General features: G+C 44.4%; 1 protein-coding gene across 5 annotated transcripts in view; it reads left to right on the top strand.

The window, feature by feature from the left end:
• Window positions 1-8,005: 8,005 nt before the first annotated feature.
• Window positions 8,006-27,977, top strand: part of LOC137436754 (syntenin-1) — an 881,728-nt gene continuing 861,756 nt past the window's right edge. For 2 of the 5 annotated variants that reach the window (XM_068130820.2, XM_068130818.2), the window contains exons 1-3: window positions 8,006-8,188; window positions 23,699-23,771; window positions 27,527-27,599. In XM_068130820.2, coding sequence (XP_067986921.1) covers window positions 23,721-23,771; window positions 27,527-27,599 — 124 coding nt within the window. In that variant the 5' untranslated portion in view covers window positions 8,006-8,188; window positions 23,699-23,720. The other 3 variants (XM_068130819.2, XM_078786793.1, XM_078786794.1) reach the window with 3 other exon arrangements.

The following is a 27,977-nucleotide window of genomic DNA, read 5'->3' as shown; positions in this document are numbered from 1 at the left end:
GTGCCGGAGTCCCTACTGCTAACTACACCGCTGGCGGAAATACATGTTGCGCAATGAGAAAACAATGCTCATGGAACCTTTTGAGGAATTAGTTCACTATCCGTTAATAGGATTGTTTAAAGTAAAAGTACTATTGAAACATACAGTGGTGGGATTGGTGGCGGTGGAAAGTGGCTAAGTTGGTGATGGTTCTAGTGGGTGGTGGTTATGGTGTTGGATGTCTTTTTACAGAACTTTCTATAAGGCCCTCACGACGACTAATGAACACTTCAAAGCTGGAATTGACACTGGACAGGTTGTCGTTCCCTCACTGGGTGCTGAAATGAACATCTAAGGGAATGAACTCACACCAGTGAAGAACATGGATGGTTTTCTGTTTGCAGAGCTATCCCATAATGCCGTGCGCGCCGCCAGGTTTGTTGTATTCACTTCACTGGAACCGATAGTATCAGTTGCTCTACAATCTAACCCGTTTGACTTTTATCTCGTTATTCTGACTTACTGTAATGGAAGGTTATGCTCATTATTTGGCCTTGTTTACCTTTTATCGCTTATTAGTTTGACAAACAATATGGCGCCATGGATAGCTACTGAAACCTCTTTATACGAGAAGACTTCATATGCTCCACTACTAAATAGCTCGAAAGACTTTGCGAAGCTTCGTAAGTGACAGTTAAACTTTGTTGAAGTCATTTCATCTGAGAGGACCTTGGTGTCCTCTGGGAGCTGAGGTTCAGTGAGGCGAGGCCTTAAAATGTGGAGGCAGAGGCATCTAATTCCCATTAGTCACTGTGGCACCTGTGGCAGTGCTCGAGCACGTCGGGATATGAATGATAAGCTACCCACAAAACCAAGGGAAAATATTACCGAATTAGATTTGGTTTCTAATCAGGTAACATTTTTGGTTTCAGACTCGGAATGGAAAATTAAGTGTGAATCGTGCACCGTAGAAGCCCTCAGACTTGAGGCACCATTGTTGTATTACATGATGTACTCCGGGCAGTGGAACAAGGGGCTCAGCTCATGCGACCACCTGATAATGGTGGTGTCGAACGGTGTTGTAATTGAGCATACTACTACTAGCAGAAGCATCCATTCAGCATCAAAGTGAGAGTGCCTGGTTATGGTTTGTGTGTCGCAGAACATGATCACGTTCATCTATATCTGGAGCCACCACGGAGGTAGACACTTTGAGACCTGGTAGGTCTCCGATCCATCTCCTGAAATCTGCATGTGAAGATAACAACCAACGAGAGAAACCATCGGAACACACCGTGACACAGTCATCTGCAAAGGTTCACGTCACCGGCAGTTACACTAAATTGGCGAATTAATGTCTCATCGGAACAATTTCAATTTGAGATTTTAAAGATTCCAAAAGGTCAGAGAGGATATCGATTCCCTGTGCTTGATACATTGGTAAGAGCCATACATTTGGATAAACGAGGCCTAGTGTGGTGGTCGGGTGCTGCCATCCCTAAAGTATTGGAACAAAGTACCACCTTATATACTTTTACATTTCTAAAAAAAGGAGACTTTCTGGCAATGATTTTGAATAGGTTTTGGTGAAGCATTTGTTATTATAATTGATGGTGCAACCTGTTTTATCTTTTGCTGAATTTGTGAGGTGACGGTACGATGAGTGTGATCCAATGGTGAGGGCACTGGATTTAGATACTGCAGGCTGTTAGGGTTCAAATCCAGTTGAATAGGTACCAGTAGAGTCCCTGTATAAAGAGAGTTGCGCCATGCGCTGACCCGAGATTTCTGGTCACGTGATTTCGTGGCGCCATTTTGTGTCTAACTTCACCGTGCGTGAACGTCAGCTTGGTACGGGAATGTTGTTTATTGCCAAACAAAATGACTGGTTGTTCTGCTTTTGGTTGTTCAAACCAATCTGGGAAATATAAGATGTATAGATTTCCAAGTGATAAAGTCAGAAGACAAATTTGGGAAGCGAAAGTCAGACGAAAGAGCTGGAAAGCGATCGACTCCTCGAGACTCTGCCAGGTAGGCTCACGCCACTTGATGATCGATGTTCAAAAGCAATTCTATCTGCTCGGTTTTTTTTTGGTTGTCTGTCCGTTGAAAACCCTTTTAAAGGGAAGTGATTTGTGTTTGTTTATAATCTTCAAGGAGCTGACCAAAAATGCATTTCCGTGGGAAGAACCCTGCTCAATTTTTTTCGGGTAGTCCTAGCGGACCGCATATTGTCATTGATTGATGAAATGTCCCGGTACACTGACATTGCCTGGTCTGCGGTTGGGTAGTCTGCGGGCAATGTCACTGTACTTTTTCAGAGGGAATTAATTTTGATTTTATAGGGGTGGGAAACCCATGGTCCATTTTGTTTTCAGTTGTCTGTCCGTCCATTCAAAACTTATTCCGAGGCAAGTTATTTTTTTGGTTTAAAATCTTTAGCCTAATCGGCAATCATAAAAGCAATTTTAGGGGGGGACCTGCTCAATTTTTTTGCGGGTTGTGCAGCCATCCATACGTCCAAAATTTCAGAAATTCAGAGAACGACAGCATTGGTTTGTCTTACTTATAATGTTAGCTCTTATATGCAGTGTTGGCTTGTAATATGCATTGCCATACCACTTTTAATATCACCACACAGCTCTTTTTCACGGCAATAGCTGAGTTTTTGACAAAACAAATATCACCTGTATGTAATAATAAGACTAAATATGTGTAGTAAATTTTTTTTTAGCAGGTTTAGAATATATCACCCCATTTCGCGAATGTACATGTATATCTAATCCGACACACTTAGACACAAAATGGCGTCCAAATTTGAGTTGACACAACTCTCTATATACAGGGACTCTAGGTACCAGTATTAGAGATTTGGATTATATTCTCTTCAGGAAGTCAGGCTTGGCTTTTGGCCACGCGGATTGTCAGTAAAAACCCAGCTGGCTCACTAACGACCTCCAGCGTGGAGTCATCTGCCTGGCCCCATCTGTACAGGTGTACACCACAATGCTAGTCCACTCATTGGAGTTAACTCGTATTCTCTTGTCTTCTTCCTCATTGTGGCCTTTCTCCGAGTTGGTCTACGACATGAAGTTAGCTATTTTCGGCCAGCCTCGGGCCCTTGTGGTCAGGTGCTGCATTTCTGGCCATCCTTCCTTTAGGCGATGTATAGGATGTACAAGATGATCTGCAGTCTGGGGGAAGCCACACTCGCAGTCGGATGAATTAGCAAAGTTCCAGGACCAGGAGTAAATGTTGTGATGGAATCTGCTAACATCCGTATGGAGCCGGTTAAGGCAATGCCATTCTTTCCCTGGCAGATAACTTGGTGTAACAGGGAAGACGGACTCTGGGCTGGTAGGTACAGAGGTTGTTCCTTTATACAGAGGTCGCCACTCCTCCCTTGTTATTGGGGGTCGTTCTCAATGACTCTGGGCCTTACACTTCTCCGGTACTTTCCACTTAAAATGAGAATTTCAGGAGTGTTATTATTACCTCCGCCACCGAAGGTGGATGGAGGTTGTGTTTTCACCTCTGTCTGCCTGTCTGTTTGTTTGTGAACAGGATATCTTAAAAAGTTGAGGACGGATTCAGACAAAATTTGGTGGACACGTTGGGTATATGACACGGACAAAAAGATCAGGTTTTGGTTAAGATTTGGATCCAGATACTAGAACTTTTCAAGTGATTCTTCACCATTGAGAGATGGGGCAACAATGATATATAGTACAATATATCAAACTATTATTGCCGGATTATGACAAAACTAGGTGGATGAGTTGGTTAGCTGACCCGAACAAGGCAATTAGATTTTGGTTCAGGTCCGGATCCAGATCCGGAATTTCAGTGGGATACAAAACGTAAACTGTTGAGCCTGGTGGAGGTATGCTCTGTACGAAGTACCGTTCTAGTGTTGCTGATGGATTAGCAGTGAAAGTACAGCTCGCTCATTAACAATCTAACAATATACAAGACCCTCATCCGCAGTTCGATGTATGCTGCTCCCCCATTTGGGCTGGCACCCCTACCTCACACCTTTCCTGTCTTGACGTCATGGAGACAAGGCCCAACAAATCATTGTAACCTCCCTTGTTGATGAATCTCTGGGCCTGTTACTGTCATCGCAAACATAGAGGTGACCCCTAGCTCTGTCTCCTACAGCCTCCTTCCTGGTCTTGCAACCTCTGCCCTTTTTGTGCCCCCCACACCCCAGGTTTCTTCAGGGTGCACATATTCTGTCCTGCAGGCTCACTGCTCACCTCCATTCATTTGTTCCTCTTGTCTCTCACCTCTGGAGTCATCTTCCTCAATCTGTTCAATCTCATTCTTCCCTCCAGAGCTGCAAGATGGCTGTTAACTCTTCTTCCTCCTCTGCTAATCTCCCATCCATACCCATCATCTTTTCTACCCTTATTAACCCCAACCCCCAAAAACCCACAATTTCTTTCCAGGTTATTGTGTTTTCTATCCTCTCCCTCACACACCTGTTGTGTCACTTACGTAGCCAATGATTTGTTACATCATCAGTGTAGTAACAGGACACAACATTTCACCTTTTTCCTGAAACATTTAGGTACAGCAGAGCGGAGTTTTGAAATGTCAATGAAAACAACCAGGAGAACAAAGTTGCTTAAGACCATAAAATGATGTAACTTAAGATACATTCACATGTGTACTCAATCAATATCTATTGGTTAATTATGTTGATGTTGAACAACATTTCGCACAATAACCCATAACAATCTCAATGAAAGTCACGGAACCATAACTGTCAATGTTTCATTATATCTGTCAAAGTCTTTCAGCCACACAGGTGTTCTTGCAACCCTTCAGCTCATCATTATTAGCTCACCTGCAACGAAGTTCAGGGGAGCTTATGTGATGGCGCGTCGTCCGTCCGTCCGTCCATCAGTCCGTCAGTCTGTCAATCCGTCCGTCCGTAAACACTTGAAACTTCTTCTCCGAAACCGCTGAAGGGATTGCGACCAAATTTGGCACAAATGATATTTGTTGTGTTGTGACTAAAGATTGTTCACGGCATTAAAAAAGTCGGGGTCCAAGGGGGTCTACCGAGGGTCAAAGTGCATCCAGGTTTGACACCCCAAAATAGGAATTGACTTTTTCATCTGAAAATACACACAATATTTCGATGAAACGTTACCACAACCTTCATCACCCGTGATGTACCAAAGTTTGTTCACGGCATTGGAAAAATTGGGATCTTAAGAGGTACTAGGGGTGGTCGGGGAGGGGGTTTGCCCCCCAAAATAGGTATTTTTTTTGTTTGTTTGTTTAAAGCTTATGATTTAATGTTAGTATGATTTCACATGCTGCCCTGTCTTCTAGCAAACATTGAAATTGTTTTAAAATACCTTTAGTCAGTGCAGTATACTGTTTATTCTACCAGGTGAGCACCAGGGGTATTTCCCCTATGTTTTTTAAAATGGCAGGATGCTGTGCCATTGGATGTACCAATCGATCAGAGAATGGTTTCAAAATCCAAAGTTCGTCATCTGAGAGGGAAAACGACTTTGGGGTGGTTTCTGTGTCAGGTAAGTTGTAGATCCATGTGTGTACATCTGTGTGGTGTCGTGATCATATTGTAACGTAGTTGGTAGTTGGGTTTTATTTTTATTTTTTTGTATACAAGATCGAGGATCGAGGCTAACACCAATCACAAAAAAAAAAAAACCGACTCACAAAACATACAAAAAAAGGGAATGGGAGACAAGATGGGGAGAGAGAAGGAAGCACAAAAGTACAACAGCAGAGAACAGGGACAACGAAAGATCTGGGGGGGGGGGGGGGGGGGGGAGGGCTTGGGGGGAGGAGGCATGGGAAGGCGGGGGGGGGGGGAGTATAAAACACATGGACACTCCTGGAAATTCCAGGAAAGAAAAAAGTCGGTATTTCAAAAAAAAGTGGATTTGGGGTGAATTAACGGGGGTAGAAGAGATGAAGGTTTTGGATGGGGGAAGATAAGAGATGTTGGTGAACAGCTGTTTTAAGGACCTGGGGGGAGGAGTGGGATTGAAGAGAGTGAGGGAGTTTGTTCCAGAGGTGGGAGTAAAGAGGAATGAAGGAGTGAAGGTGAGCAGAGAGCCTAGATTTTGGCAATTTCACCAGAAGAGGGTTACTGGCAGATCATGTGCGACCTGTAGGAATATTTGGGGGACAGAGCACAGATAGAGCTGGGGGAGCAAGGCCGGATTGGAGTCGGTAGAAGACGGAAAGACCACCAAACCTGCCTGCGGTGAGTGAGTGAAAGGCCCTTGGAGTTAGCTTCATCGCGGGAGATTCCAATGATTCTGAAAGCTTTGGTTTCAACAGCGTGAAGACGAGCTAGGTGTGAGGCAGGAGCACCGGCCCATAGGGGAGAACAGTATTCCATTGAGCTGCGGATGAAAGTCTTGTATGTGGTGAGGAGCTCAGGTGTGCCTAGGAAGGACTTCACATGACGGAGGATGCCCAGTCGGCGACTGGCTTTGTAGGCTCTCTTGGAAATGTGGTTTTCCCAGGAAAGATCATGGCAGATAGTGAGACCCAAAAGCTTGAGTGACAACTTCTTGGAGAGGATTATTCAGAAAGTGGATGGGAGGGTTGTCCAGTCGGTCTTTTCGGAGAGACAAAGTGAGAGTGTGAGATTTGTCAGGATTGAAAGACATGTTCCACTTGTTTGACCAGTCTGTGATTTTGTCCATGTCTGCAGAGAGTGAGGAGGCTGCGGGCTGCCGATCTGAGATATGAGGAATGGAGCGGCAGAATGTGGAGTCATCAGCAAAGACATAGAGAGACAGAGAAATGGAGAGTCAAAGTCAAGAAGATTTCAAGAGAGTCAGAGCTAATAAACTCATAAACAGATATAAATTCATAAACTCATAAACTCATAAACAGATATAAATCATCATGGAAACATCTGCAGATAATTTATGACATATCAAGGACATCCTGGTAAAATTGCTTATAAATCAACATGTCACCTGTGCCTGTGTGCCTGCAACACAAGTTTGTTTATTTATTTATTTGAATTAGTCCAAGTGTTGTAGCCTTGTAGTTTTTTCAAAGTTGGTTATAACATTTGGTTATAACAACACATCATGTCATGACATGGTTAATGAGACATTTAATGAGAATTAAAAAAAATTAAGGATCACACGCATGTTTCAGTCCTTGTGTTAAAATAAATGAGGAATATAAATGAGTTAAAATAAAAACAACACCTGGCTTCATTTATAGCTCGTCTCCATTTTCATGCAGCCCTCTTTTATTCCTTCTTGTTCTTTCTAAATTTCTTCTTTTGTTTTGTTCGATTGCAAAGAAAAACTTTCCCCATCCATATATTCTCAAAGGGCTCGCAGGATGGGCTGGAGTCCTAGATTCTAGATGTACTAAACACACTCGTCTCTTAACTGTTTAGCCTGAGTTCGAATCCCGACCCAGCTGTGAATGCCTTCCTGGTGCTTCACAGGATGATTAATCACCTTGTGTGACGTTTAAATGGAAGCTAAGTTGAGCTAAGCCGGGTGTCTCACCTGCTATCATTAGTTGGTGGATGTTAAAAATCCCATGAAGGTGTCCTTCGCTAAGAGAGGCGAGTTATCACCGGCATCCTGAACAAAGTACAAATTGCTGCCCTGATTAACTGCTGGCAAGGAAATGGCAAACCACCCAGTATCACCTTTTTCCAAGTAGCCAAGGACCTTCCTTCAGGTAGAGCACACAATCGATCAATCTTCTCCAACTTTCTCTTTTTTTTCATTCACAATTGTTATCTCTCCTAATTATCGCATCTTCATCTGACATGAATGGTGTGGCTCCATTTCTGCCTTCCACTTCTTTCAAATTTCTCCATTCTGTCACTACCAGTGTGTTTCCTCTACCCACTCGCTCTGTACACCTAGAATCAAGAGCTTCAAGCACAATGGGCGCAGGCAGGTTCGGTGTGCCGCACTCATGACTCAACTGAAAGCAAATGTAGGCGGAGCTAGGTGACGTAACATTTCCTGTAATTATGCTAAATATAGGCGGAGCTACGTGACGTGCTTTTATTGGGACGACGCGTGCGCATGACGTCACGGCAATCGGAAATAACGTGGGTTGCCGTAGTCCCGTGGTTGAAGCCTGGGTTTCCGGTTCTTTAATCGCAATCCTCACAGAGTACATTCTTTAACCGCTTGCCAGAGACGACAGAGTTTACGCGAACCCTGAGGTGAGTTGTTCTCTTTTAAAGGCTCAATGGTCGCGTTTTTAGCTATAAAACGCCGTTAGGGAACTGAAGTGGTGTAATGTTGTGGTAATGTAATTGCGTACTTTATGTTTTACGGTCGTGTCACCAACTGGTCGTCTGCTTTGGTGTAACAGTAACTGGACTTAAAGCATGTAACGATGCAATGTAAACACGTCGACTAAATGACGACCATATGTTGGCAACCATTGCGCAGGCTTGATGGGCCTTAATGGCGCTCTCGTGTGTTGAAGTTCCTTGTTAGACGATCTGAATTGAAGGTAAGTAAGTAATTGAAGATAATTGAAGTAAGGTAATCAACGTTATCATTATTATTGTGGCGAGTGTAAGACTTTAATGCGACGGAGAATGTAGCGAGGAATAGTTCGAGGGACGGAAGAGATTAAGGTGTGAGGTGTTTGTAAGAGGTCAGGTGTTGACTGTTGTGTTGAGGGGCTATGATTGATCGATAGTTGGGTGAAGATTACCTGGCTGCGGCTGGGTGATGCCATTCTTTCTGAGCTGATTACCTCCGCCACGGAAGGTGCATGGAGGTTGTTTTCACCCATGTTTGTCTGTTTGTGAACAGGATATCTTAAAAAGTTTTGGACGAAACTTGGTGGACCGCTTGGGTGTCTGACAAGGACTATTCGATTCGTATTTGGTGAAGATCTGGATTTTGATTCGGATATGAGAATTATTTAATTTTCTCTTTAAAAGTTATGGACGGATTTGGACGAAACTTGGTGGACCGGTTGGGTGTCTGACAAGGACGATTCGATTCGATTTTGGTGAAGATCTGGATTCGGATCCAGATAGTACAATTTTTTAAGTGATTCTTCAATGGGAGATGGGGCCAAAAACGATACATAGGATATCTGTTATGGACGGATTTGGACGAAACTTGGACAGGCTGTGTGTGACAAGTTAGAATCAATTCAATTTTGGTGTAGATCCGGATCCAGCTAGCAGAATTTTTTTTTTTTTAAAGTAATTCTTCACCATTGAGTGATTATGGCCAACCAGGTGGAGGTATACTCTCTACTGAGTGCTGTTCTAGTTTCAACTGTTTTAGACCTGACTCACTCCCACTTGACTTGAATTAAACCTTGATGGGTGTGCACGTAAATCTTGCTGCGATGACGACAATGAATGTTTAAAAGGAAATTTCCATCATTGTGCATTTGGCAGCAAAAGTATCTTATGAATATTGGTGTATAAGGTTGAGAATCTTTCTGCTGGTTAAGGTAAGACTGTTGTTAGAGCGAGCCATTATCACATGACATCTGGAAGAACAGGTAAAAGGCTGAGTGTTCATCTGTTCATACACGACCACCTTGATTCTTTTTCTTTCTTTTTTTTGTAGTATAGTGAACTCTAATCTGTTGCAACTCTTCTATGCGACCCCTCCCCTCCCCCACCTACCCACTGACTCTCCCAAAAACAACTTTGGCCACCAACATTTTTTGCCTCTGCCGATGAAGTAGCTGGAAGCCGTTATCCGGTTGTCTGCCCGTGCGTCCGTCCATCCGAGATAGGTTTTTGTTACCACGTTACCCTAAGAACGGCTGAAGGAATCTATCAGACTTGGTACAAGTATGTATAATGATGTAAAGATAAACAAATTAGATTACGAGTCCAAAAGGTAGAGGTCCTGTTCGGTAAAAGATCTGTTATGTTAACTTATGTACCAATGATGGGGTTCTGACCAAACTTGGTACAAGTATACACTATACAGTGCCTTTTGAAAGTCTACACCCCCTTTCAAAAAATTTCACCTTTCGTTACCTCATAGCCTGGAATGACATTGCATTAAATCAGACTTTTTCCACCTTTATTTACACATCGTAACCCACAACTTCCAAGAGAAAAACAAATTCGAAAAATTTCGGAAAATTAATTTAAAATACAAAACTATACACAAAGAATTAAGTTAAGCACCCCCCCCGTTTTTTTACAACCTCGCACATTACAAGTTTGTTGTCGTCAAAACAGTGTAATATACCCATGATATTGCTATATTTTCTGGAGAAGTGATATTACGGTCACATAAAAACATAACAATCATGCCGTTTTCAATATTTTATTCTGAATAATTTAAGGTGAAATTTTTTGGGAATTTTAGGCATATTTTCACCTCAATTTAAGTATGGAGCTATAGGTCCATCACGGACAGTGTGGATGACGTTTATGTTTTCTAACGTACAGTCATTGTTCTGAGAAGACCTCTAGCGATCTTTGCGGCAATAACGTGTGTAGGACCCACGTGATCGGATCACTGACTCAACCAATCACTTTTTTTCACTTTGATCACTCAATGTCATCAATGGATAATTCCTAATGTCATACCAATCATTATTTGATCTCACATACCTTAGAATATATGCCAATGTATACATATACACAAAGAATATATATTAGGGGGTGCTTACCTTAATTCGTTGTGTAGGGGTGCTTAACTTAATTCTTTGTGTATAGAATATCTTGGTTGGACATGTGTCCACCCCGCTTATAATAGCAATTGTAAATTAGCTCAGGTGTGACCAATCACCTTCAAAATCTCACACCAAGTTAATTGGCCTCCACCTGTTACGTTGTAGTGATTGATTATTACCCTGTGCTCACGAAGCGAAAAGCAAGGTTAGCCATTTGGATGCGCATGTGTGGCGTACGTACTTGTCTGCCTTTTTAAAATTCATTTCTTCGGCAACCGTTGGTCCGATGGACATGAAAATTTACCATATGAGTGCCTCCACTTGTAGAATTTTTCTGTTTCATAATTATGACGTCATGGGTCATGTGGGATGGACACCATCTTTGAAAAAACGAAAAGCGTTGCACCTCAACATCTCCAAAATCGAACCATGGAAAAAAATTGAAACGTGGCTCATTGTAAAGAACTCAACATGGGGAATCTATGTTAACGATGACGTCATTGGTGCCTTCATTATGACATCGTAATTCGACAGGGACAATGCTTGGTCTGATTATTTTAAAATTTATGGAGCGTGATTGTTTCTGTCTGTCATCATTTGTCTCAGATGGCTGAACGGATCTTTGTCAAACTTTGAGGTTCATCACTGAGTGCTGGAGAGTGTTTTTGGCAGAATGTTTTTTTATTTATTTTAAAAATCCCTTTGTAGCTGTGGGAAAGGTAATATTAAATGACCCTCCAACCCCATTATTTAGTGGGTGCAGGGAAGTGTTTTAGGGCCCCACGAAAATAGAAAATAAATATCAAAATTTGATTTCTTGAAAATGCCAACAGGATAAGAACAGCAACGGGCAACAGCGGTATGCCAACTGGTATAATACGAGGCGATATCTGTATATCTGTATGTCTGTTCCTTCTGGAATCAAAAACAGCTCAGCCGACCTCCACCAAATTTTGCATTAGTGTTTGGAGTACCCAGAGTCAGGTTATAGGCATTAAGTACACCCTGCCCCCTCCACGAGTGTGGGGAGACCACTTGCGATTTTCGCATGTGAAATTGGTTTAACTTCTGACCCATGTCGAGGGGGTATTGCAGGTTGGAAACTGCTAATTCTGAAAACAAATGGTCTTCCCTCCTGGAAGGAGCAGGTATTGACTTATTTTTAATACTCAGCATTCACACAGCCCCATAATGTGTCTTTATAACAGTTTAGCCTGAAGCTTGCAGCCAATTCTAAAATTTGTAACTGTAAAACTTGAATGTAGTACAATTCTTTTTCTTTTTTTCTTTTTTTAAATTTTCCCCCTTCTAATTCTCTGAGGCTTCTTTGTATATTATATAAAAAAAATTCTGCACAGCGAGGTGACGGTGTTAAAAAATAAAAAGTGGACGTACTAACATTTAGGGAATGGTTGGCCAAAAACAAACAGCCCTTGGAGCCGTTTACGATGACAGCCATAGGTCTTGCTCTTTGGAGTCATTGTGGGAGATGCCAATCATTGAGATTCCACGGAATCTTTGAGAGATAGATGTGCGGCTGGGGAACTAGCCCAGAGGGGAGCTGAGGTGCAGTACTCCATTGAGCTGTAGACATTGGCTTTGTAGCCTGGGAATAGTTCTGGATTTTTTTTTTTCCAAGGAGTGACAGAGGATTTCCAGTCTGTGGTTTGCTCTGGAGGCCAGATTTGCAGTGTGGTCATCTCAAGAGAGGTCATGGCGTGTGGTGAGGCCCAGAAATTTAAGAGACTCGATGTCTTCCAGTAGCTGACAATGGAAAGCAAAAAGTGAGTTCGTTTGATGATCCTGCTGGAATGACACAGTGTAATGCTGTGATATCGCCAGGATACAAAGTCTTGTTTATCAGACCAGCAACTAATGGATTCCAGATAAGTAATGAGTAATATGGCTGTTGTGTACCGTACATGACATAATGTGAAGTTTTTTGTGTACATATTCGAGGCTCATGCAAATCTAGAACCCAGAACAGATCAGGACGCAACATAAATAAAAGGAACAGCAGAAGAAGGGGGAGATTCCAAAAGCAGGGTGGAGGAAGAAAATAGACTAAGATGGACAAACCAGGATGCGAGTAACTGAGGGGTAGGAAACAAGATGGATACAGAAGCAAAATTTTGGGAGGGGTTTGGGTGGTTTAATGGGTGTTGTAAAGATTATGGTTTTGGATGGGGAGTGATTTGAGATGGTGGTGAATAGCTGTTTTAATGATCTGGAGAGGAGAGTGAGATTGAAGAGTGTGGAAGGTGGTTCCAAATGTGGGGAAAATGAAGGGCAAATGAGTGGTGAGCAGTGGTTCTGCATTTGGGTGGTTTTGCTATGAGGGGGTTGCTGGTGGACCACATGCGTTCTGCAAATACCTAGAGGGGAGGGGGGCAGAGCATGAATGGGGCAAGGGGTGCAAGACCAGAATGGAGGTGTAAGAAGACGGTGACCAGCGGGCCTGTCCATGATGGCGAAGTGATTGGCCCCTTGATCCCCAAGAGTCTTGAGAGATATGAATGATCTTGAGGGACTTGGTTTCCATAGCGCCAGGCTAAGCAAGGTGTGAGGCAGGGGCGCCAGCCCAGAGGTGAGCAGTATTTAATTAAGCTGCGGATGAAAGCCTTGTAGATGAAAGCCTGTGCTGACCGGGCCGCCATGGCATGGTGCTGACGGGGCCCCCGCAGCCGTGATGCCCCCTCCCCCCCAGAATTTCCATGTTTTAAACGTTTCCCAGTGTTTACCCTGGATTAGAATAGGTACACCGTATCCCTGTGTGTCGTAAGAGACGACTAAGAGGGTTGGCATCAGGAAGGGCATCCGGCCATAAAAACATTGCCTCAAAAAGAGAACCATGACAATTACAACTACATATGGGCAGGGTACAGCTCGAAGTGGAGATCGGTTTCTGAGGTTTGGGACATGGAATGTAGGGACAATGACAGGGAGATCAGGAGAAGTGGTGGAAGTATTGGTCAGAAGAAGAGTGGACATATGTTGTGTGCAAGAGACAAGATGGAAGGGAAGTGGTGTGAGAATGGTGAAGGGTAGGCAGGGACAGAAATACAAGTTTGTGTGGCAATGGTGCCTGGAGGGCGTGAATGGTGTTGGTGTCCTGTTTTCTGAGGAGTTTGAAGACAGTGTGGCGAGTGTGACTGGAGTGAGTGATAGGTTGATGGTGAAAATGATGATTGGAAAGCTCTTGGTGAACGTCATCTCGGGATATGCTCCGCAGGTTGGTCGGAGCGATGAAGAGAAGGACAAGTTCTGGTGTGCGATAGAGAAGCTGATGGAAAACGTGAAAGATGAGGAAGTTGTTGTGGTAGGAGGAGACCTAAATGGACATGTGGGAAGGAGTATGGATGGTTTTGAGGAAGTTCATGGGGGTTACAGATATGGTGTGAGAAATGGAGAAGGTGAAAGGATTTTGGAGTTTGCTGATGGAGCTGATTTGTTGATTTGTAATACTCAGTTCCAGAAAGAGGATAATAAGCTTGTTACATACACGTCAGGTGGGTCGACGACAACCGTTGACTACCTGATGGTGCGTAGGCGAGATAGGGGGCACCTCCGGGACACAAAGGTGATCCCGGGGGAGGAGGCTGTTTCACAGCACCACTTGGTTGTCTGTGACATAAGGGTGAAAGGTGCGAGGAGAGCTCGGCGGGTGAAGTACCAACCGAGAATGAAGGTGTGGAGGTTGAAAGAGGTGACAGTGAGGGAGGCATTAAAAGAGAGGCTGAGTAGGAAAGAGGATGATGTGGTTGAACTTGAAAGTGGTTGGATGTCAATGAAAGCTAGTCTGTTGGGAGCCGTTGGTGAGGTATGTGGATGGACAAAAGGATCACCGAGGTACTCGGAAACATGGTGGTGGGATGATGAAGTTGGAAAGAGGATTGACGAGAAGGGGAAGAAGTTCAAGGAGTGGCAGAAGGCAAAGGGTATGGGCGCAGAAAAGGCAGAGCATGAAAGTTATAAGGCAGCCAAGAATGCTGCAAAGAAAGAGGCAGCAAAGGCGCAGGAGGCATGTAGGAAAATGTTCGGAGAACGCTTGGATTCAGAAGAGGGTCAGAGAGCAGTATTCAGGATTGCAAAGCAGATAGCGAAAGAGGTGTGATGTGATGGGGGTGAGTTGCTTGAAGGATGAAGTGGGACAAATCGTTGTGGACCCAGATGGAATTAAAGGAAGATGGAAAAGATGTATGGAAATGCTGTTGAATACAGAGAATGAATGGGATGGCAACATCGAGAGTAACCCAGTTTTAGGACTGGCAGAGAAGATAATTGAGAAGGAAGTTGAGGAAGCAATAAAAGCAATGAAGAGTAGAAAAGTGGGAGGGCCGACGGTAGTTGTGGGAGATGTGTTGAAGGCAGCAGGAAGTTGGGGTGTGAAGAAAATGACAGAGATCTGTAATCTGGTGGTGAAAGAAGGCCGAATTCCAGTGGATTGGGAACTGAGTACCCTCGTCCCTCTATACAAGGGGAAAGGTGACACTGGAGTGTGGCTCGTACCGAGCGATAAAGCTATTGGAGCATGGAATGAAGGTATTGGAAAGGGTGTTGGAGAGGAGGATAAGGAAGAAAGTGAAGATCGACGAAATGCAGTTTGGATTTATGCCAGGAAGAAGAACGACAGACGCGCTTTTTATTGTGAGGCAGTTGCAGGAGAAGTACATGGAGAAGAGGGAGAAGTTGTTTTTGGGGTTTGTTGATCTGGAGAAAGCATTCGATAGGGTTCCACGCAAAGTATTGACATGGGCATTGAGGAAGTTATAAGTGGAGGAATGGTTGATCAGAGTGGTGATGGCAATGTACAAAAGAACGCGCACAGCTGTAAGGACGAAGGACGGGAACAGTGGTGAGTTTGAGGTGAAGGTGGGAGTGCATCAGGGGTCGGTACTAAGTCCACTACTATTTGTAGCTGTGATGGAGGTGCTGGCTCAGAACGTAAAGGAGGGTTTACCATGGGAGTTGTTGTATGCAGATGATCTGGTGTTGATTGCGGAATGTATGGATGGACTGAAGGAAAAGATGAACTAGTGGAAGGAATGTATGGAGAAAAAAGGTCTGAAGGTGAATATCGGAAAGACGAAGGTGATGGCAAGTGGTAAAGCATGTGGTGAGATGGAAAGAACTGGGAAGTGGCCCTGTGCTGTGTGCAGGAAGGGTGTTGGAGTGAGCTCCATTCAATGTACAATGTGCGCTGAGTGGGTTCATCAAAAATGTAGTGGTCTGAGAGGGTCATTAACCAGTGTGGCAGCTACATTCAAATGTAAGGTTTGCACAGAGGGAGCTGCAGATGGAGGAAATGTTGAGTTGGATCTTTTAGACGGCGTGAAGCTGGAAGGTGTGAAAACATTTTGCTACCTCGGAGACATGCTGAATGGAGAAGGTGGATCAGACTCGGCAACGGTTGCTAGAGTGAGATGTGCATGGAAGAAGTTTCGGGAACTGAGTGGCGTGCTGATGAGGAGGGGAATGTCGTTGAAGCTGAAGGGAAAGGTGTATGCTGCATGTGTGAGAAGTGTTATGATTTATGGGAGCGAGACATGGGTCATGAACGTAGAGCAGCAGCGAAGGTTGGAAAGGGTGGAAATGCGAATGGTTTTATGGCTGTGTGGAGTATCGTTGAGAGAGAGGAAGACAAATGATGAATTGCGAAAGATGATGGGAATAGAGCCTGTGATTGATGCTGTGAAGAGGAACAGGTTGAGATGGTTTGGTCATGTGTTGAGGAAGGATGAAAGTGACTGTTTGAGAAGAGTGATGGAAATGAATGTAGAAGGAAGTAGAGGACGGGGAAGACCGAGAAAGACTTGGCTAAAGATGGTGGAAGAAGAAATGCGGGCAAGGGGGTTAACAAGGAGAGATTCAGAAAATAGGGCAAGATAGAGAAGATTGTCATGGGGACCGCAAGGCTAACCCCCGCTCTCGCAGGGAAAATGGCCTTTAAATGCATGTTGTTTGTTGTTTGTATGAAAGCCTTGTAGATGGATCGGAACTTGGGTGTGCTAATGAAGGACTTTGCATGACAGAAAATGCCCAGTCGGCGACTGGCTTTGGAGGACAACTTTGAAATGTTGTTTGCCCAAGAGAGATCATGGCTGAGTGAGACCCAAGAGTTTGAGTGATTGAACTTCTTCGATGGTTGTTGAGAATGTAGATGGGAGGATGCTTCAATTCTGTGTTTCTTCCAAATCCTATGTCCACCATCCCCTTGCCCTCTGTACCCACCCTTACCTGTCGCAATAAACTGCTCATTCGATTTTTCTTTTTCATCTGACAAGGTGGAGAGGTTTATTGTACCCCTCGACACTGATTCTGCAACTGCACTGGATGTCGTCAACCCACTTCACACATGGACAAAATCACAAGCTGTTCAAACACTTGGAATATCTTTCAATCCAGACTTGAATGTCTGTCTCCAAAAGGACTGTTTAGCAAACTCTCCAATCTACTTAACAATCCTTTTGAGGAAGTTCAGTCACTCAAACTTCTGTGTCTCATTATCAGCCATGATCTTTCATGGGCAAACAACATTTCAAAACTGAGCATCCTCTATCGTACAAAGTCATTCCTTGGCACACATGAACTCCTATCCACCTACAAGGTCTTGATCCACAATTTGATGGAGTACTGCTCTCCCCTCTCGCACCTTACCCAGCTTGACGCTGTGAAAATCAAGGCCTTGAAGATAATTAATTGTAGTCTCCCATTATGCCGAGTCATGGACTTGTGACTTTCTCATCACAGATAGGTCTGTGCTATCTATGTTCTACCGCCTCCTTTCTGGTCTTGCACCCTCTATTTCTGTGCCTTGTCTCCCCTTCTGGTTTCTTCAGGGCACACACGGTCCTCCATCAAACTCCCAAAGTCCAGGATCACTGCTCACCTCCACTCATTTGTTCATCTTTTTCCCACCTATGTAATCAACTTTCACATTGTCTTCAATCTCATTCTTACCTCCAGGTCTTTAACACAGCTGTTCACCACCATCTCTGGTCATACCCAATCCAAATCCATGATCTTTTCTACCCGTTATTCCTCCCAAATCCAACCTCTTTCCAAGTTTCCATTTTTTTTTTTTCTCCCTGAGAGTTTGCAGCTGCATCCATCTTGCCCATTTCCTGTCCTACCCCCTACTCCACATTCCTCTCCACTTCCCTCATTTCTCCTAGTCTCCCTCTATCTTGTTCTTCAACTCTGCTGTTGGTGTCTGTCTCTGTCTCTGTCTCTGTCTCTGTCTCTGTCTCTGACTCACTCACTCACTCACTCTCCTCTGTTCCTCATGTTATCTTACATCCTGATCGGTTCGGTGTTCTCACTCTTCTACGAGCCTTGACTTTGTATAAAGAAAAAGCTCATTAAAAAGTCCGTTCTTTTAAATGTTTTCTTCACATACCTTGGCACAATATTTGGCCATTGATGTTGTATGTGCACATGTGTAGTGTGCACCTTCCAAGTCTATTGTAACATACGTCAAGTGGAAAATCAGTAAAACTGAGACCTTTTGTGTACGTTACCCCCGTTCTCATGCCAAAGAAACTCGTCCTGTTGAATATTATCATGAGACGTTTGTGGTGAAACGAACCACGTGCTGTGTTGAATGTGGACTCGCATACCGAACAATGTTTTGTGCTCTTTGGGAGCCAAGTGCACTCATCCTACATTAGCCAATGCCGCACTGAATAATACACGAGAGTCGGGCCTGTCCATTGACCGTCTGTAGCTCATCTGCCTTTATTCCCTTATAAACTGCTGTAGTCTAAGGAAACGGTGTGTATAAAGGTTGAATTGCAGCTCCGTAATCCCATCAGGTGTAGTAAATATGACAAGTGAAGCTTATTGTTTGTGCACCAGGCCCAGCAATAGTTACCTCTGTCACTGAAGGTGGACAGAAATTATAATGGTTTCACCCATGTATGTCTGTGTCTGTGAGCAGGATATCTCAGTTATGGATGGATTTGGTCACAATTTGGTGGACAGGTTGGGTGTGTGACAAGGACGAATTTATTCGATTTTGATGAAGATCCGGATACGATAATTTTTATTATTTTAAAAAGTGATTCGTCATCATTTAAATATTGGGCCAAAACTATATTCTGTAAAGCATGATATTTCAAAAAGTTACCCTGAACAAATCAGTGCGATACAAAACGTAAATAGTTCTTCCAGGTGGAGGTATGCACTCTACTTAGTGTTTGTGTCGACGTTGAATCATTGCCTCAAACTATGCATGTACGTGGTGATTAAATGTGTGTGTAGATTGCAGCTTGTTTTCAAACTTCCTTTGGTTTCGCACTGGTGATTTTGATTCGCGATTGTGGGTTTGCATAACATTCTCGTAATTGCAAATCAAACAAGAAAGAGCAATCGGAGATTGCAAACCCTCACCAGGATGTATTGTCAGTGTTTTTTAAGGCTTTTGTGTTGAAACAAATATGGCGGCCGAACCACGTGACCGATGACATTATTTTTTTCAAAACTAATTTATTCCTAGATTATGCTCAAGAAATTTCATCTTGATCAGATTAAGTTTTGTACTTGTCGTATTATGACGTCATAATGGAGGCACCTATGACATCATTAGCATATTTTATTCCCCATGGAGAGTTCTTTACAATGAGCCATGTCAAATTTTTTTCCATTCCGTGCTTTCGGAGAAATAGAGGTGCTGAGTTTTTCCGTTTTTCCAAGATGCCGGCCGAACCATGTGATCTATGAAGTCATAATTATCATTTAAAAAATTATACAGGTGGAGTTGCACCTATGATGAAAATTTCCTGTCAATCGGACCAACGGTTGCAGAGAAAATCATATTTATTCTGTGTGGACAAACAGACAAAAACAGGCAGACAAACAGACAAACAGACAGACAAACACAGACAAACAGACACAGACAAACAAACAGACAGACAGACAGACAAACACAAATACAGACAAACAGACAAACAGACAGACACAGACAGATGGAAAATCGGTCATACCGAGGACTTGCCGGAATGTACTTTTTTATCGGCCATTTAGGACAAATATGGCGGCCGAACCACGTGACCGATGACGTCATCATTAACATATTTTATTCCCCATGGAGAGTTCTTTACAATGAGCCATGTCTCAATTTTTTCTGTTCAGCACTTTCGGAGATATGGAGGTGCAAAGTTTTTCGGTTTTTCCAAGATGGCGGCCGAACCACGTGACCGATGACGTCATCAATTGGGCACAGTCTATTCCAGGGCAAGACAAATACGTGTGCAAAGTTTGGCGATTATACGTGCAACGGTGTAGACATAGTGCTGCAAACAAACAGACAAACGAACAGATCAACATACTTGCCGGAATCTTTTCCGGCAAGTAACAAACGAACAGATCAACATACTTGCTGGAATCTTTTCCGGCAAGTAACAAACGAACAGATCAACATACTTGCCGGAATCTTTTCCGGCAAGTAACAAACGAACAGATCAACATACTTGCCGGAATCTTTTCCGGCAAGTAACAAACGGACTCGAATGCAATACTCCCTCCTCTGGCGATGGTAATGATTGTTCCATAGCTTTTATTTATTATCTTGCCAAAACGAAGTTTTTGCTAGATGTATTAGTCAGCTTGTATGTTTGTTTTTTTGTTTGTTTTTTATCTTGCCAAAACGAAGTTTTTGCTAGATGTATTAGTCAGCTTGTATGTTTGTTTTTTTGTTTGTTTTTTTTTTTGTTTTTTTGTTTGTGGTTAATCATTTTTTTTCCACGTTTAGATCACTCTGTAGACCACAGTTATTATTGGAAACTCCTGTAACTTCGCATATCAGAGTCCTATAGAGATACCCTTCAGCACACAAAATTTTGAAGGTCAAGGTCAAAGGTCAAGGTCACTTTGTGGTCAATCATGGAGGTCGACGAAACCCTTATTTTTTGAGTAACTTTGATCCGATCGTCTCCAAACTTCATGGGAATCTAGTATATGGTCCGGCGCTCAGCTGATTAGTTTTTGGTGGCGATCGGCCTTGACCTTCATGGTTAGCGCTGGAGGTCGAAAATTATTGACCCCAAGGTCAAATGTTGAAACCCTTATTTTTTGAGTAACTTTGATCGGATCGTCTCCAAACTTCATGGGAATCTAGTATATGGTCCGGCGCTCAGCTGATTAGTTTTTGGTGGCGATCGGCCTTGACCTTCATGGTTAGCGCTGGAGGTCGAAAATTATTGACCCCAAGGTCAAATGTTGAAATCGTAGGTACCATATCTTCGCATATCTTCGCATGTAACTTCGCATATCAGAGTCCTATAGAGATACCCTTCAGCACACAAAATTTTGAAGGTCAAGGTCAAAGGTCAAGGTCACTTTGTGGTCAATCATGGAGGTCGACGAAACCCTTATTTTTTGAGTAACTTTGATCGGATCGTCTCCAAACTTCATGGGAATCTAGTATATGGTCCGGCGCTCAGCTGATTAGTTTTTGGTGGCGATCGGCCTTGACCTTCATGGTTAGCGCTGGAGGTCGAAAATTATTGACCCCAAGGTCAAATGTTGAAATCCTTATTTTTTGAGTAACTTTGATCGGATCGTCTCCAAACTTCATGGGAATCTAGTATATGGTCCGGCGCTCAGCTGATTATTTTTTGGTGGCGATCGGCCTTGACCTTCATGGTTAGCGCTGGAGGTCGAAAATTATTGACCCCAAGGTCAAATTTTGAAATCGTAGGTACCATATCGAGTAATACCTCATATGAATGCCCTTGATGAGTGCTTCCCAGATCTGTAAACAGTTTGACGCTATGACGTCATTTGATGACGTCATGACGAAAAAACGGAATTTTCATGAAAAAATTATTTCCTCAGTTCTCATCAAAATCTTTCAATATTTCATGTGCGTTGGTCATGAAGACATACTATTCACCATACGAAATTATTAAGGTCAAGGTCAAAGGTCAAGGTCACTTTGCGGTCAATCATGGAGGTCAACGAAACCCTGGCAAGATACGGTTCACCCTGTGGGTGATGTTTTATTTTTTTGTTTTTTTGTTTGTGGTTAATCATTTTTTTTCCACGTTTAGATCACTCTGTAGACCACAGTTATTATTGGAAACTCCTGTAACTTCGCATATCAGAGTCCTATAGAGATACCCTTCAGCACCCAAAATTTTGAAGGTCAAGGTCAAAGGTCAAGGTCACTTTGTGGTCAATCATGGAGGTCGACGAAACCCTTATTTTTTGAGTAACTTTGATCGGATCGTCTCCAAACTTCATGGGAATCTAGTATATGGTCCGGCGCTCAGCTGATTAGTTTTTGGTGGCGATCGGCCTTGACCTTCATGGTTAGCGCTGGAGGTCGAAAATTATTGACCCCAAGGTCAAATGTTGAAATCGTTATTTTTTGAGTAACTTTGATCGGATCGTCTCCAAACTTCATGGGAATCTAGTATATGGTCCGGCGCTCAGCTGATTAGTTTTTTGTGGCGATCGGCCTTGACCTTCATGGTTAGCGCTGGAGGTCGACCTTGACCTTTGACCTTGACCTTCAGATCACTCTGTAGACCACAGTTATTATTGGAAACTCCTGTAACTTCGCATATCAGAGTCCTATAGAGATACCCTTCAGCACACAAAATTTTGAAGGTCAAGGTCAAAGGTCAAGGTCACTTTGTGGTCAATCATGGAGGTCGACGAAACCCTTATTTTTTGAGTAACTTTGATCGGATCGTCTCCAAACTTCATGGGAATCTAGTATATGGTCCGGCGCTCAGCTGATTAGTTTTTGGTGGCGATCGGCCTTGACCTTCATGGTTAGCGCTGGAGGTCGAAAATTATTGACCCCAAGGTCAAATTTTGAAATCGTAGGTACCATATCGAGTAATACCTCATATGAATGCCCTTGATGAGTGCTTCCCAGATCTGTAAACAGTTTGACGCTATGACGTCATTTGATGACGTCATGACGAAAAAACGGAATTTTCATGAAAAAATTATTTCCTCAGTTCTCATCAAAATCTTTCAATATCTCGTGGGCAGACATTCCTCAAAGAGTCGCTTCTAGTGGATAGCAGTTCTGTTCACCTCAGTGTGACCTGAAGCAAGTCACTCATGTTCACATTTTGGCAAGATACGGTTCACCCTGTGGGTGACATAGGTTTATTTTTATTTATTTTTTTGTCCCCCGTCGCACTGGGGGACTATGGTTTTCCCGTGCGTGCGTGCGTAAGCGAACGACCGCAGTCGAATTTGGTGTGTGGGTGCAACCCACGTCAAAATCCAACATGGCCACCACCATGTATGTCTGATGCCATGTATGTCTGAACCTTGTGAGCGAAATATCATATCATAGCATGTTTTCTGCGTCTTCCACTTTGTCAACTCGCATCACTTCCCCGACGGGGGACCTAGGCGTAACACTTGTTTTTTTTGTGGGGGGGAGGGTGTTTTGTCAGGATGGTGCCAGAGGTAACGCACTTGCATTTAGAGGTGTCCAGTCTAGGTTTGATTCCAAACCCGACTATAAGTTGTCCCTTTGGTGCTTTGTGGGCCGGGTGGTTGGTATTGTAGGGTTTGCCATCCCTTGAATGGACGTTAAGCTGGGAATTAGCTTGTGGATGTTAAAGATCCCATCCCACGGTGTCTTTTGACAGAGGGTAGGTGAGTTATCTTCAGCACCCTGAACAATTTGCAAATTCCAGCGTGACTAAAATGTCAGGCTTTGGCAGCCATTTGAGAAGGACTTGGACGAATCTTGCATGCTTTGGGATGCGTGTGAACCCCATAATATAAATGGGAATGGCACACCATGCTGATTGTTGGGTAAATTTTTTGCAGCATGAATGGAACATCTTTGTGATTTGATCGCTGTTTTCCTTTTACTTCACCTTAGGTAGAAAGGGATATAAAATGAAACGCTTAATTTAATTTTTTTGATGCCATGTCGAGTCACCCCGAAGTCTGCTCGATCTCGATCAAACCCCTTGTTCTTGCCATAACTGGAGGACTTCCTGCCCATAATTCCACGATACCTGACTGTTTTTGTTGGGATGCCTATCGAGCAGTTTGACATTTATTACTGTTTTGTGCCCAGCGAGTGTGAAACAGATTCCAAGATGTCTCTTTATCCATCTTTGGAGGATATGAAGGTGGACCAGGCTCTGCAGGTAATGCATTATGAATTGCGATACCCCCGATTCAAATTCATCATATTTCAATTGATACCAACCCTATCCTTTAACGAGCAACTTTTGGAAAAAAAAAAAAAAAAAAAAAAAAAAAAAATTTGCACCAGAAAAAAGTGTAAATGCAATAATTTTTGGCATGAGGTTTTGCCAACAGTACGCTGAATCTTTTTGAAATGTAATGTAAATAATATATTTATATTGGTGTATGAGAAATGTAAACTGGAGCGAAGTCTATGGCACGCCATCACAAATTCCCACCCAAAGCAGTGTTGAAATGTGGCAAAAAGTTCCACCAGGAATGACCCAATTGCAAACTGAGGTTTAAAAAAATGTTTTCCCCATTTTGACCCATGTGACCTTAAGTGCCCACCCCTTGGAGAATGTAGCTTGGGTCAAATTTAAAAAAAAAAAAAATCGATATTTATTTAATGTCTCCCAATGTTGAATTGTATATACAAAGTTTCATTTAATATGTTTTAAAATGTGCCTATGATTGCATTTTTGGTACGGTATTTGACCTTTTGACCATGCCAAAGAGGACACTGCTTTTGCATCTTCTTGCCATGTGGTGATCATGACTACCAAGTTTATTGAATTTCTGCCCAACCGTTTAGGAGGATATCGCGTGACGTATGGAGCCAATTACAATATCCCCCACTTTTTTTCCTTTTTTTTCTTTAATTAAAGTGTGGGGATTAATGTCGTGCAAGTTTAGAGCTAAATGTATTGTCGTGCGATTCCCCTCGGTGAAGACAGGGAAATCACGGATATAGCAATCGAGCTTACTTTGAGGCGTTCGGGTCAATGGCGGATTTTCTATACAAGCATGGGAGGAAGAAGGGGAAGAAGAAGAAGAAGCGGGAATTTACCTGACGGTCCACGCACGCCAGCGTCTTCAACCTGTGGGAAATAATCCAAACCGAACATGGATTTCAAATAGAAAGGGAAAATAATGAGGTTTATTTACAAGAACTATTGGGACAAGGAAATGCGACCATAAAAACTAAATCCTAAGTTGTGATGTCCCCACACCAGATTTAAACTACAGGACAAAGGAGGAATCCATTAAATAAAACGTTGTGTTCTGTGTGATGCGTCTTAGCTCGATCAGTAGTCAGGTCCGTTCACGTCGTCCAGGCGTGGCTCCGGCGTCGGCCCAAGCATGCCTCGATGCACCCCCGTCCACTCGGCCCCGACAAGGCCTCCCGCGCGAATCTTGCGAGTGAGCGGCGTGCAACCCGTCTCTGCAGCTGCAACGTCCTCTCGGATTCGGCACGGCCCTCCGATGCACCCAACGTTCATGGCGAGAGGGTCGAAGGTGAAAGGACCAAACGAGCAGGGCGAGGCAAGGGCAGAAGAACAAGGGCAAGAAGAAGGGTCGAGACAGAGGTCCGGGCAGGATGAATCCAGGGACGAGAAGGGGAAATGTCGGCTCGCCCATCGTTTTGTCAATCGCCTCGTCACGTAAGACCTCTTTCTCCAATCCCCGCCTCGCTTCTCGACCTCTCGAATGTTCTTCTCGCGTCCGTTCTTCCCATTCGCCGAGCGCTTTGCGCCGTGATATTAATCCATCCCGAGGTGGGCGTGGCCTCAGCCTGCCTGTCCGTTGTCTGCCTGCCATGCCGGGGTCGTGCGTGACCACTTCCTGTCTGCTCTTCCGGTCAGTTTTATCGTCTTGTGGCGGAGGGGGATTTAATTAGTGTGCACTAATTGGTCTATCTACTGTCTATTAGTGCATTGCCATACGGGACAAATGGGTGATCACCGAGGGGACGACGTACAAGGGAATTAGCATAATCGCTGCGCTTGTTAACAAGCCCTGCCCCTCGTGGCGGGACAAAGACACACGATTGATCTGACATTCGGGCTACAGAACTTATTCCATTAAGATTCCCTATCACGACAGCCGGACCATAATACCTACACAGATCTCCTGGATCTACATGTCCCCCTACCCAAAATTCATAACAGTATCATATTGTTGCGGATCCCGGGTTCGTCGACGTACCAAGGGGGGGGGGGGGGGGTTTAAGCCCTGCTCCCCCTCGAATCCCGGGTCCACGAGGCCGCCAACCACAACTACTGTACTCGTGGTGGACGGGTTGCTCGGCAACTCCAGCCGCCGAGCCCGCAGCTGCGCGTGGAAGGGTTAACGGTCACCACCGGAATATCTCCGGACACATGCAGCCGCGAGGACGGGGGTTGAACCCCGCACGAGTCACGCTGATCCTTGACGCCCGAGCGGTTGTGCGTCGCGGGACTCGCGCCGTTAGAATATCGAACCCAATCGAGCGGTTTTAATTCGGGGCTATGCTAGGTCAATATGGGAAAGGACAATGACGGCCAGGTTGGAAACCAAACACAGGATTTATTCACAATATGTACAGAAACGGACAAAGTAAAGAATCTTAACGGCCTTACCTATGTTCCCAGACAATGGCCCTCATTCGTTCGGGGAAGGGGGGGAAGAGGGTAATGCGCAAGAAGCGCGGCCGCTTCGTGCAGCTCTCCCGGATGGGCTCGGTCGTGCAGCTCTCCCGGATGGGCTCGGTCGTGCAGCTCTCCCGGATGGGCTCGGTCGTGCAGCTCTCCCGGATGGGCTCGGTCGTGCAGCTCTCCCGGATGGGCTCGGTCGTGCAGCTCTCCCGGATGGGCTCGGTCGTGCAGCTCTCCCGGATGGGCTCGGTCGTGCAGCTCTCCCGGATGGGCTCGGTCGTGCAGCTCTCCCGGATGGGCTCGGTCGTGCAGCTCTCCCGGATGGGCTCGGTCGTGCAGCTCTCCCGGATGGGCTCGGTCGTGCAGTTCATGCGAATGGGCTCGTTGGACGGAAGCCCCAAGAATCGCTCCAACCTAGGACACCACAGCCGGAGATTATCGCGGCAGGGACGACGATCAATAACGTGCACGTAGCAGGAACCAGAGGAGCTTGCAGTATGCAGGAGCCATGCGAGCGAGTGAGCCAGTGAGCGAGGGAGAGTATTGCAGGAGACCAGCGCGCCCGTCAGAGAGAGAGAGAGTATTGCAGGAGACCAGCGCGCCCGTCAGAGAGAGAGAGAGAGAGAGAGAGAGAGAGAGTAGCGGGAACCCAGCAAGAGCGAGAGTGGGGAGTCTGGGTTTTATAACCCCCCGAAACCCCACCCGAATGTTCCATGGGCCTCAATTGGCCGGCTGGGGTCACGTGTCGTGACAGCCCCTCATTGGCCACCCTCGGCCATTCTCTTTAGCTCTCATTGGTTGCAGCCCCTCATTGGCCACTCCCTTTAGCTCCTCCTTCGGGCCTGCAGGTCCTGGCACTTTAGGCTTCAATGAGGCCTACTATCATCCTGCCTGCCTCAACGCATACTAACACTGGAAAGGATTATGCTTTACATTTAATAAGAAATAACTAACTATACGAGGCTACATGTTGTGGTGTAGCTAACGACAGGGGGGTTGCCTTTATTCACAAAGCCGCAACAATATATTGGATGCAATAAGTTTAAAACGAAGTAAAATTAATTTTCACTTCACCTGCCGAAGGTGCTGTCATTTGTTTTATCCATGAGGCAGGTGAAGATGATTGTAGAGGTGTTGGTTGGTTTCTGCAAAGAAAATTGATGTGGTCTCTGTGCATGGTTGAGAAAGCAACTGGTAACGAGGTTAAGTGTTAAAGGAAGTTAAGCTTTGTGACATTTCACGATTTCACGTCATGCTGTGACGTGAAAAACCTGATGGACATGCGTCGTGAATTTCAGGCACAGGAGCAGTTTGCCCAGCAGCAGAACATGGCGGCAATTGATGGAGCACTATCACCTCAACCAAGAGCCGGTAAGAATATTCGGTGAAGTGGAACTTGCAGCTCTATCGCCGTAGGATTGCAAAATATCCACCATGTTCGTTTTCATCGAATATATCAGGGTTTCATCCAGGTTGAAAATTTGTCAGCGATTTGATTAATTTGGTTCAAAAATGCTTTGTCAAGTTGCTTTTTGCCAAATAATTGAGACTAGCCGAAACCCGTGGAACATCCACGAAGGGAGGATGTGGTGTATGAATAGTGTACCATTATGGATGGCATAGGGGATTTGCTTGTCCGAGTAAGAGTTAGGAAGAAAGATGAGAATGAAGAGTGCGTATATGAACAACGATCGCCGACACCGGCACAAATGCATGCTCTGCATTGTCCACTCAGTGGACGGCTTGCTT

This window comes from Myxine glutinosa, chromosome 11 (genome assembly GCF_964187855.1).
Source record: "Myxine glutinosa chromosome 11, kmMyxGlut1.1, whole genome shotgun sequence".
In the NCBI taxonomy this organism is placed as follows: Eukaryota; Metazoa; Chordata; class Myxini; order Myxiniformes; family Myxinidae; genus Myxine; species Myxine glutinosa.
This window is presented reverse-complemented; position numbering and strand designations above follow the sequence as displayed.